Here is a 12,103-nt window from a genome sequence, read left to right on the forward strand (position 1 = left end):
TTTTTTTGGCGGGAGAGTAAGGTTGAGGGGAGGTGCTAGGCTGCAAAACTTTTGGTTTTTTTTGAAAAAAAAGCAAATTTGGTTGTTATTTGCCACTTGAGCAGCCATATTCATTAAATTATAGGCCTAGTGCGCCGCTAAGTAGCTAGATAGGTACCTAATTGAGGCCTAGGTCCGAAAATCCAAACCTCTAAAAGAGTAAAATCATATTTTTGGTCTCCAAAACCATATTCCTAGATTCATCAAAGCAATGCCTTTTCAATGGTCTGGGTGCCAGTCTCAAACATTCAAATTGAGTGCCCCGACATTGACCCGAAAGGTGAAATTTGATTTTGCAGGGCAGGTCGGAACACGTACTCGGGTTTACCCACTGTAGATCCAATTGCGTATAAATTTTCCCTGTGGATCATGCTCTGATGAACTCGATGTGGGTAGTCTCATCAGAGTCCCACGCAGTCTGCTGTCGCTCCGACAGCCCGAAGCCTGCACCGCCGTGACACTGCCTCCCTAGCTGGCTGTCAAACTGACGTCTATAAAAGAAAAGAGACTCTCCAGGAATATTGCTGCTTTTGAACACCATCCATCCCTATCCATCCACTTCCTATTCATCATCATCATCATCATCTTATCATCCATTACCCACATCGATCAGTCAATATGTTGAAACTTCAGACATACCTTATTCTGGCTGTTGCCGCTATGTCTTGCACTGCTCAAGACTTAACTGCAACGCTAAAGTGTGGTTCACCCCCCCAGCCGATTGATGATAATGCTTGCAAAACGTCGGTTTCTCCTTTGACATCATCACACCCTATCCCAAGCAAATTCTCTCCCGTTAGCTTTAGCCACTAGACATTCATCACTGACGTTCTTCAACCCACCATCAGGGCTTTAAAACAGCTTGCACCGTATGTAAAAAATAACATCCTCGTTCGCGATGAATCGGCATTTCAAGTGTCTTGCGCAGGCTGTAAGGTAAGTATTTTTGAGGAAAATTCAATTAGATGATGTTCCACAACTGAAACGGCCTGACTTTTTCCTATCGCGTGTCTACCGTCAGCTTACTATTGGAACATCAAATGGTGGAAATCTGAATGTGTAAGTTATATTCCTCTCTGAAATCCCTAAACATCCAGTAAAAATTTAGCACGAGGTGATCCTGAAAAAGTCATGTATCAAACTTACATGCTTGTTGAAATACCTTTTCTCATCGTACAGTCTCTATGAAAAAGTTCAATTAGGGCTGAACAATCTCTTGGCGGCATGCCCACAAAAAGTAAGCTCAAAACTCTCGATAGTAATTCCACTTGATGATTTTTAATCAACATTTCCCCTTTGGCTATCAGGGTGCCTCTCTTGGCATGTCAGGTGGCTCGACCAACACCGACCCGAACACCGATACAGGTGCTACGTTGACTATCAGCTATCCTACTACAAATACAGATGGCTGTTCAATCATATAGGCGATTTAGTTGATTGGCACCCAAGAATTGAAGATTATACGGTTCTCTCTAGGTTATCTATTCCTTTCTTACAGTGCCCGACTGGACAATGACTGCTGTGTCGGGTGCCATTCATTGTTGTTTCTATGAGATTTCGTTGTTGCTGTACTGCTCTATTGACGATGTTTGTGGTTATTTCAATAAATCATTGGTAAAATCATAGCCTCACTACTTATCTCTATCCACTCTGACATTGTGTTCTTTTTACTTGAGAAAAACCAAAATTGCATTCCGTATCAACTTCAACCTTTCTGCAGATCACAGTCACTTCGAGTTGAGCTGAAGACTAAAGACAAAATATCCCTGTTGAAATACCCAAGCAGAAGACATAGGAAGGTATATAAGCCGTTGACCTCTGTTGACCAACTTCGATTCGTTCAACTTTAACTTCACTCTCATCACATCCAAAAAACGATGTCATCATCATCCCAATTTAACACCATCAACTTCTGCAGTGGCTCTTTCTACACAATCTAAACTTGGTTCATTGTCCGCTTGACATGATGAACCGAAATCCAAAAACGTTCAAACGAACAATTCGGAATTTCGCACGAGACTATTCTTACCTGATTTCCATCATCTCTATGGCCTCATTTCTATTGCGATTCAATGACATATCAGTCTATGCAATTGCTTACCTTCTTATTCATAGAATGGTGAACAACTTGGGAACCAATCATCTGATACGGTCTGTCGAGAAGTCAAGTCGCAGAACTCCTCTAGCACTGTGGGTGTTACAAATCAGAGTATTTGATGGTAGATCATGTGTGATTAATGTTATAAACCTTTGAATGGACATGCGCAGATTTGAGACATGGCTCGTGTAGCTCATGTATCATTTTGAAGTCTGTAAGGGGTTTGAATGCAAAAACCCAACTTTATTCTTTGTCAGAGGTTTACGAAGAGGTTCAATTGATCGCAGTCCGAAGCTGGATTAGTTCTTGTACAAGCTTGACTTGCACTCACATGGATTTGCCACCTCTCAAACTTCAAAAATTATCTACGAAAAAAACATCCAGCAACATGCGAAAACACATATCATTGATAACACTTGGGTTGACTCTCCGCCAGTCTTTCCTTGTAAGATGCGGACCAGAAGAATTGACCCATATAGATCAACGTTTCTCAACACCCGAAATGGTGAACAGCTTCAGTTTTGTACCAGAACATCCTTCACATGATGTAATCGGGACCGTCAATGAATCAAACTTACAAATTCCATCATCAGTCAAGATCACACCTTATGCAGCCTTCTTTCGTGAAAGTAAAGAGGTTATGGATAGGAGTACAAAGGAAGGAGTCAAAACATTGGCTAATCAAGTGATCTTGATGATCTCAAATTTAAGCCCAACCTCTGAATCTTGGGAAAGTTGGCTTCAACGTAATCAAGGCACAGTTGAGGAATTTATCAAAACGGCTTATACGGCTTTGTATTCTGATGAAGTTTGTGATGAAGAGGAAAGGACTTGGATTGTGGGAATCCTATCTGCGATTTCAAAGTATATGCCACCTGATCAGGATAAAATGACAGGAGAAGAAAAGATTGAAAGATTTCCTTGGGGTAATCAAGTGGCTCTAGAGATCAAAGCTACTAAAGGTTAGTTCTCGGGGAGAATCATTCCCTGTCAGTTGACTGATCTTTGAATTTATTGATTGTGTGTTCAGAATTTGAACCATTTATGACCAAACGATTTGAGTCACTCTGGTTAAGAAACGAACATATCTCAGCAAACGAGATTAGCAAAGGTAGGTGAAGCCTCTTTCGACTCGCTTGTTCATAGGCCCAGGCTATGGTCTTGAATTGACAATGACGTTTATATATATAGACTTGGATGAGCTCCTTCAAAGGGCCAACATGTTTGGTATTTATGACTTGATGAAGGAGGAAGAGATTCCCTGCAAAGTGAGCGCAATATATGAGTTAATCTCCAAACACCTCATGAAAAGCAAACTACCCGAGGAGGAGAATGAAATATCAGGCATTTTGAATGATATCAAAGATTTCTTCAAGAACACTGACCTTTTTGGCTGGGAAGGACAATATTGTGAACAGATTCTTCAACATATACTAAAACATTCACCTCAAACTCGCAAAATCTTTAGTGACCTTCTTCAAGATTATACGTTCTTCAGACAAGTTCATTTTCCTTTTGCAAAGAAAGACATGATTGAATATCTGAAACAAGAAACCGAGATGAAAGACTTGAACAACTATATAAAGGTCATCAAGGGTTGGAAGGAGGAAGTGACCTGCCAATTGCTCCCTTCAGAAGGGAGATTCCTTTTAGAGAGGTTTACCAAAAAGCTAAACTCTCAAGAACTAGATCGTCCTGACCATCATAAGTTTATAGCTGCATTCTATCTCATCTTTCCTTCTGAGGCGAAGTATCTTAGAGGCTGGATTGAGAAGGGATGGGTCTTCCACAAAATTGAGCTTGAAAACTTGAAGGGTATTTGGTCAAAAGTTTTCCCAGATGGTTTTATACCAGATGCTAACTTTGGTGAATATCAATGGATGTTTCTGGTCAAAAGTTAGTCACTTCAGCCTCATCACAATTCTGTAATGTGTACTAATTTGAATGTTGTTACAAAACAATCAGATCCCTCTTGTCTTGAAAGGGTGATGCTGTACCAGGCTGGAACCAAGATGAAGACTTCAACACAACCAGGGGTTTCAGAGCTTGGTGATATCCTTGAAAATGGGAAATTGACAAGTCTTTCAGCTTCTGACCACTACAAAAAAGTCATGAAGATTTTACAAGAGGTTGATGATATTACTTCAGCTAATGAGGTGTATAGATTGTGTCTTGAGTTCATCCGCCATATAGTAAGTCTTAAGAAGGAATACGCAACTGCTTTTTTACAAGAGATGGAATCTTCCAAAGAATTTAGAATAACTATCCAGAAAGCCATAAAAACCTTCAAAAAACCAAGAAAAGATTCAGATCCTACGGAAAGAAGTGTAGCAGTGACAACTTCAAACTTTTATACATTCCTTCAAAAAGTTGAAAATGTGAGTTCAAACATGTTCTTGACTACAAGAATCATCTACTGATAAATTCTTGTCAAAATGCATGACAGATTTTCACAATTCATCCACAACAAAAGATAAAACATGTAATGATGGAAAAGGTGGCAGCACAATTACAATATCAACCAAATGATTTCAACCTAATCATTGGGGGACAGCCTTTCAAATTCAAATTCAATGCAACTTGCTGATTCAATTCTACAAATCAGAAAGCTAAGAACTTCTTTTTTTGAGTCTGAAGCAATACAAGAGAGAAATTTACTGTTTCCTTCCAAAGTCTATACCCATTCTTTTCTTCAAAACCTACTTCTCCTCAGGAAACCTTACAGTATCCACATAGCTTGTTCATTATAGAGATGTGAAAATCACAGTTGTATGTCATTGCAGAATCAAAAGAAAAACCAAAGATGGAAACTTTGATGCTGTGGTGCACAATGCTTCTTTGGAGCTAGCTAGCTGGCGGGTCCTGAAATCCAAGCAAGCTGTGTGTTACAACCAGTAACCAGCTTTGGGGGTTGTGGCTTGGGGCCAGAGGGTGAGATGATGCTAAGCTATGTGGTATAACTATTGTAGCATGAAGAGGAAAGCAAGGTGGGCATGTGGTCTGGTACAAGGGTGGCTTGGCAGTCTGACTCCTACATGTTGAGGGTTGTGACAGCTCTGTGATCTGTAAATAGGATCATAACATTGTGAATGAGGACTTCACCTCCACAGGGGTTAATGAACTGCATTAAGTGTGGGGATATAAGACCATTGTTTGAATATCATCTTTAAAGATCTTGTGGGTGTCTGATCAACCTGAAAAAAAGTTGTATGTGCAGCTTAGGTGAAGTTAGTTCCTGTTTGGTGATGTGAAAGACACAGGGTGTTTGGTGTGGCTAGACCTGAAAATTGGTGTGCTACATCTCAACAGCTGTGATATAATTTTGAACAATGAAAAAGAAAGGTAAAAGTGGTTGTAATAATCATAGTACAACTTGGCTAAGTCTAGCACCTTCTGCAATTGATAGACCTCTTCAAGACCAAAGAAAAGCACTGATTTTTGGTCTTGGTGAAAGATATTTTTCAAATTTCCAGAAAAAAAATCTGGATACAAGACAGAACTTCATTTAACCTATACACCGTGCCTGTATCCTTGTAGCACATTGATATGCACACACCAAAGACTTTTGACACATACTTGAAAGAGCCTTTGAAGAGGTCTCCACAATAGGCACATCTTCCTTTTGTCAACTGGGATGTTGACACACAGCTGACCCCAACTGATGACAAAGGATCCCACAAATCCTTTGTTCAAAAGATCATTCACAAAGGGTACTCAACACCAATCTCACTCTAAAGCCTAGCAAAAGGTTCTCTGATTTTTTTGAAAACTCTCCGTGTGTGCATTTCAACCTGCTACAAGGATACCAACATGGTGATAATAGCCACATTTATTGTCTAAGCTCCAGGATCTTAAATAAAATTTCATACACAAAAACCAAACATAAAAACTGAATGACACTGAGAGCTGTATCAAAGAGCCATTCAACTCAACCTTGAGATAACTTAATCACATGACAGTTTGTAAGGGTACGTTTGGTTGCAATTACAAATTGTAAACTCCGTTTGACCCCAGGTACATTGTCCCGGGGCAAATGAGTTTATTGCTTAAATCAAGTTTCTTTCAGATAAACTCCGTTTTGGGTACATTTCGGGAAATGACGTTTGGTTACACAGGAAACAAGAGACAATTTTCCCACAGGAAGACCAATTACACATAATGTAGTTTCTGAGCCATAATGTACAAATAACACAGATATAACACCAAAATAATACATTTCGGCTCATTAACTGAGTCAGATACAATTGGTTTTCCCACGGGAAAATTCTCCCTTGTTTCCTGTGTTAAAGATCCCAACCAGACGTATGTACCTTGTAAAACTTCTTGAAAGGTTTCCCACCTCCTCTCACCCCACCCCACTTCACATTCTACAATCTCGCATCCACCCATATGTACATCCTTTGGCAATATCTGATCCAAGCAATGATCATGTGACATGACCTTTGTCCCCATTGACAAACTTTTGCTCGAACACACTTGTTTCCATTTCTCTCACAGTTATCCTTATAATGCATTGCCAATCAACAGGAATTCATAAATCACACAGAAAGCCAATTTAACTTTCTCAATGGAGGACTTAAAGAGAAAAACTCAGAGAAAACCTATTTGGAACAAACGAAGAAGGGATATGTAGATCTAAAAAAATTGTGAATGAGATAAGCAATTAGATCCAAACAAACAAAAAGACACCATGAGACAGACTTGTCAAAAGTGTCCAGCAGTGTGGATTGTTTGTGACTAAAAGAAGCAAAGAAATCAATTGTGCTGATTTGTAGGTGAGAAGAAGAAAGTACTTTGTGTATGACTACAAGTTCGGGTTACTGTAGGAGTTTTTCTTCTGTTATTCTTCTGTTGTTTGAACCACCATAGAAACTGTGGTAGTTTGGATCGATTGACCTTCAGAGTACATGGTGCTTATGTGAAGTCAAATTGCTTGGAAGTTTTTTTTGCTGAAGAGGTTGATTTGGAAAGTTGTTTGATGAGAGATAGCATATCGTTAAAGAAGTAAATACATATTGGGTCAATTAGTAGGACAGTTGAAGTCTTTTGAGTCGAAATTTTGAGTACCAAAAGGAGTTTATCACGAGGTTAAACTCCCTTTTGGTGTTTATCCAAAGGGCCCTTATAAACTCCTTTTGGTACGGGGAAGGAGTTTATTTCTGGGTACCATAAATGGTCCCAAACATATCTTTTTAACAGCAATTATTTTGCAAAATAATCACTATTATTCAAAATAATTGCCAAAAATAAACGCTACCAAATGTACCCTAAGCAACTGCAGCACTCAAGGTTTAAAATTCAAACATTCAAAAGCCAATCTTTGCGGAAAAAATGTGGTGAGTGGTGGTTGGCCAATCATCAAACATCAGCCAATGGTTGTGAGTCCATTGGGTATATTTTTGTTTGATAAATCATCAAATGTTTCACCCATCCAGAGTGGTTGGTCTTGGAACAATGATTGGTTCAGCCAATTTTGGACTAGCAGCGCTCCGGGAAGCTGAAGCGGAGCGGAAGCACGTTCCGCTCCAGGGTTTCCCAGCTGTAGCTGGTCAGAACTGCACTGCAAGATATGGCCAGGGCCTCTTTTTATTTCACACTGCGCTCCAGCTCCATTGTCTGGATGAGCATAACAGCGAGCTATGTTGTGGGTGAAAAGTTTGCTGTGTAGTGTTTCAGCGGGAAAACTGACCTACGGGGCCAGGCTACTAATACATGACCCTAATAGGCAAACCCCACCACCCAAATTGGATAACTTCACCCCAATCAATCCAATCATGGCAAACAATTCCCCTCCCTCATCATCACCACACACCATTTCTCACCCCTTGCAACCAGGCTCTATGGATGACATTAGCATAAATGGTAAGTATTTTTATCTAATGTCATTGATAACTCCAAATGTTTATTTCAACCCTATCTGACCAAAATCTCAATCAATCTCTTCTTTTCTAACTATTTTTTTCCCTTCTTTCTTACTTTTATCGTTCCTCCTCTATTAATTTCAGGAGTTCCCTTTGATCTAGACTTCATCTACCATCCACATCCCATACCATATATCTATTCCAACTATCTTGATACTTTATCTCCTGATACACCTCAAAAGATGCCTATTCAATCTCGACTATCATCCTTCAGTCCTTCCAACACTCCATCATCAGCCACTCAGCCCCAACGTACAGGTAAACAACCCTCCAACCCAAGTATGGTTTTGCCATGCCCTGATGGCAGACAGTGAGTCTCTTTGGATTTGATTTAACCCGCTTCAAAACGTAAAGAACCCTCCCAACCATCTTCAACTGTGATCGATTTGGATTCTGAGTCTGCTACATGTGATTCCGAAGATAATGTTGCTTTGAAGAAGGGCAAGAAGAGAAAACCAACAAAGAAGAAGTCAGTTTCTAAGAAGCGCAGAACCAATAAGGATAGCAATGAGGTATCTACTCCTAATCTTTTCTTTTGATTTCAACTTCCTAATCTTTTCTTTTGATTTTAACTTCCTAATCCTCCTAATCTTTTCTTTTGATTTCAACTTCCTAATCTTTTCTTTTGATTTTAACTTCCTAATCTTTGTAAATGTCTAAGAAGGCGGTTGACCTGATAACAGCAGTGCGTACGTGAGCACTCTTCTCCAAACCAAAGGTATGCAGACCTTGGTACTAACCTAGTTAATGGAGGAAATTGTTAAAGTGAGAAATGAAAAGGGTTTAATGAGCAATGTGCTCAAATAGTGATCTAAGCGGATTTCTCTTTCCGAAAGATAGAATTGTATTTCTTAGCTAACCTGATAACAGCAGTGCGTACGTGAGCACTCTTCTCCAAACCAAAGGTATGCAGACCTTGGTACTAACCTAACAAGATAAATAAGAAGAAAAAGAAATGAAAAGTGAATAACACGTTTGTAGTTAGGTATAAGTGAAAAAGGAAAAGATTCAAGAGATAGGTACCTAGTTAATGGAGGAAATTGTTAAAGTGAGAAATGAAAAGGGTTTAATGAGCAATGTGCTCGAATAGTGATCTAAGCGGATTCTAGTGGTGTTATAACGTTAGTAATTCTACGTAATGTGAAAGGTATGAAATGACTCACTCTCTTTCCGAAAGATGGGAAAGAGAGAAAAAGAGAAAAGGGGCAAACAAAAACAACAGCACATATATCAATAACAATGAGAAGGAAATTCATTGGGATTGATGTACATCTTAGTCAAGTTGGGGTGATCTCATAATATCCAATCACAGACGAGAAAAAGTGAGAACGAAACATATCCAAAACAACACTTGTCACAACTACATTAACAAAAACTGCATTCACCTCTACCTTGTCTTGATTGTATTTCGACACACCCCCTCAATCAAGACACGCTAAGCACACCTCTTTAAACCAACTCCTTTCATATGATTCCAGAACGGCCCCGGATGGAGTGGCTTTGTAAGCAAGTCCGCTGTCATGTCTTCGGATTTGCAATAAGATAAGGTAATGTTGTCCTTCTGCACTTGCTCCCGAATCCAATGGTGTTCTATGTCAATATGTTTTGTACGACCGTGGTGTACTGCGTTGGAAGAGAGATCAATAGCTCCTAGGTTGTCGCAGTTCAAATTTACCGGTCCTGACCATTCAAAACCTACATCTCTAAGCAAGTTTCGTAACCAAAGAACTTCCTGACCAGCCTCAGTTGTTGCGCGATATTCAGCTTCGGTTGAGGACAATGCGACTGTTTGTTGTAGCCTTGACCGCCAAGAAATTGCGCCACCGCAGAGGGTTGTGAGATACCCGGTGGTTGAGCGTCGAGAGTTTTTGCAACCGGCCCAATCAGAATCGACATTTGTAGATGGTACGTTCCATGAAGATTTCATTTGAAACAGTCGATTGTCTTCAACGTGGTAGTGTATGCCTAAGTTGATGGTACCTCTTAGATATCGGAGGACATGACGGAAAGCGTCCCAATGGCGTTGGCACGGATTGTCTAGATGCTGTGACAGAACACCTACGGCGTAGGCAATGTCTGGACGCGTACATTGCGAAATGTACATGAGACTTCCGACACCCGACCGGTAAGGGTAGTTGAGTTTTGCAAAAGCAGTTGATTCCTCAACTGTAGATTTGAGTAGCTTTTGTCCACCTTGAACTGGGGTAGACGCCGGTTTGCAGTCAGACAGGCCAAATCGTAACAACAGAGATTCGGTCATTGACCGTTGATGTATAGCATAATGATGAGACGATAAGCGCAGAGTTTCAATGCCCACAACACACGATACTTCACCTAAGTCGTCCATCTCCCAAAAGGTCATAATTTCCTTTTTAAAACTGATGATGCACTCCAAAGGTCCGGTGATTGCCATATCATCGACGTGCAGATAGAAAATGACCACCTCCGATGTAGACCTTCTTCTGATATACACACACTCGTCGCCTTCAGCTTGAGTAAAACCTGCCTTGATCAATTTCAGTTTAAACTCTTCGTTCCACTCATGAGCGGACTGCTTTAAGCCATAAATCGCTTGCAGTAAGAGACAGACTTTTCCTTCATCTCCTTCGTTAACATAACCCTCGGGTTGTTCCATGTATACAAGTTCTTTCAAAGCAGAGTTAAGAAAAGCGGCTATGGCGTCCATTCCGTGGACTGACCATCCATTACAGGAAGCGATGCAGATGATGATGCGGTATGATGCTGGTTTTCCAGTTGGGGCGTAAGTTTGATTGTAATCCACTCCAAAGGTTTGCGTGAAGCCTTTTGCAACAATCCGGGCCTTATATTTGATTATTGAGCCATCTGGATTAAGTTTGACCTTGAAATGCCAACGCGAACCAACCACCGGTGCATCCAGCGGCCGGGCCACTAACTTCCACACCCCTTTATGATTCATGTTGTCGATTTCTTTATCGCAAGCGTTTTTCCAATTGTGCGCATTAGGATGCTTCATTGCCTGCTTATAACTACCTGGCTCAGCCACCAATCGAACAGTAGGTCCTGCAGCAAACGCGTAAGCGCATATGTCACCCTGCTCTATGAAACAGTCCGTTTCCCAAAACGTCATGCTGGAGTTAGGAACGAAACGATCGACTGGTCTGATTTCTCTTTCAGACCGACGCGGCATTTGTTGTGGCGGGCTTGATGGCAAGGGTGGAATGTCTACAGGAGGTTCTGGCGTTGCTTGTTCTTGAACGGTGACCACATGCTGAACAGGATCATCATCATCGGGCGGCGGAGGAGCAGGATTGATTGCCAACGGAGGGATGTTTACAGCTTCATCTTCAGTTGTCAAGTGAGAGATGTCAAACTTAGGAAGTTGAGTAAAAGGGTATACGTCTTCTCGAAAAGTTGCATCGTGGGTGATGTTGATCTTTGCATCTTTTAACATGAAAACCTTATAGTTACGGTTGTGTTCGGTATGACCTACCAAGACGCCATGTTCAGAAGTGGCTGCATACTTATTGATGCAGTCTGGTTTCCTGATGAGGACGTAGGTCAGACAACCAAATGCCTTTACGTGGGAGACATCTGGCTTTTGGCCGTACCAAATTTCGTACGGGGTCTTGTTCTTCGGTAGGGTTGTTGTTGTTGTTCGGTTGTTGACAAAGACTGCATTCTTTGCCGCTTCCAACCAGAGTCGAATAGGCAAATTAGCCTGAATGAGCATAGACCTAGCTTTAGACACTATTGTACGCATAGATCGCTCCGCAACTCCATTTTCTTCCGGAGTGTACGCGGCAGTGATTCGGAGATAGATGCCTTCCGATCTGCAATATGGCAGAAGGACATTGTTGAGAAACTCTCCTCCTCCATCAAGGGTTAAGGACTTGATTTTTCGATCACACTGGCGTTCGACCAAAGAAAGGTACGTATGAATAGCTCCATGAACTTCATCCTTCTCTTTTGACTTCAAGCCAGTAATATGATGGTAAGAACTGTGATCATCGGTGAACAAGATGAAATAAAGGCTTTTGCATATGGCAGGGGTTCGCATAATGCC

At 40.9% G+C, this 12,103-nt stretch overlaps 3 protein-coding genes across 3 annotated transcripts; all 3 read left to right on the forward strand.

Annotated features, from left to right (window-relative positions):
* Positions 1-578: 578 nt before the first annotated feature.
* Positions 579-1,534, forward strand: MELLADRAFT_123916 (uncharacterized protein; the record flags this gene model as incomplete). The annotated part of the gene is made up of 5 exons (XM_007408005.1): positions 579-782; positions 888-975; positions 1,061-1,098; positions 1,219-1,276; positions 1,347-1,534. The coding sequence occupies 5 exons, from the start codon at positions 658-660 to the stop codon at positions 1,461-1,463; spliced, it is 426 nt and encodes a 141-aa protein (XP_007408067.1).
* Positions 1,535-2,468: 934 nt separating this feature from the next.
* On the forward strand, positions 2,469-4,724 carry MELLADRAFT_61768 (uncharacterized protein; the record flags this gene model as incomplete). Its single annotated transcript, XM_007408006.1, has 5 exons — positions 2,469-3,099; positions 3,168-3,248; positions 3,329-4,033; positions 4,103-4,515; positions 4,584-4,724. The coding sequence occupies 5 exons, from the start codon at positions 2,469-2,471 to the stop codon at positions 4,722-4,724; spliced, it is 1,971 nt and encodes a 656-aa protein (XP_007408068.1).
* A 2,867-nt stretch (positions 4,725-7,591) lies between these two features.
* Positions 7,592-8,372, forward strand: MELLADRAFT_61769 (uncharacterized protein; the record flags this gene model as incomplete). The annotated part of the gene is made up of 3 exons (XM_007408007.1): positions 7,592-7,781; positions 7,814-7,999; positions 8,143-8,372. The coding sequence occupies 3 exons, from the start codon at positions 7,592-7,594 to the stop codon at positions 8,370-8,372; spliced, it is 606 nt and encodes a 201-aa protein (XP_007408069.1).
* Positions 8,373-12,103: the final 3,731 nt, after the last annotated feature.

The sequence above is a fragment of the Melampsora larici-populina genome, assembly GCF_000204055.1.
Source record: "Melampsora larici-populina 98AG31 unplaced genomic scaffold MELLAscaffold_11, whole genome shotgun sequence".
Lineage (NCBI taxonomy): Eukaryota > Fungi > Basidiomycota > Pucciniomycetes > Pucciniales > Melampsoraceae > Melampsora > Melampsora laricis-populina.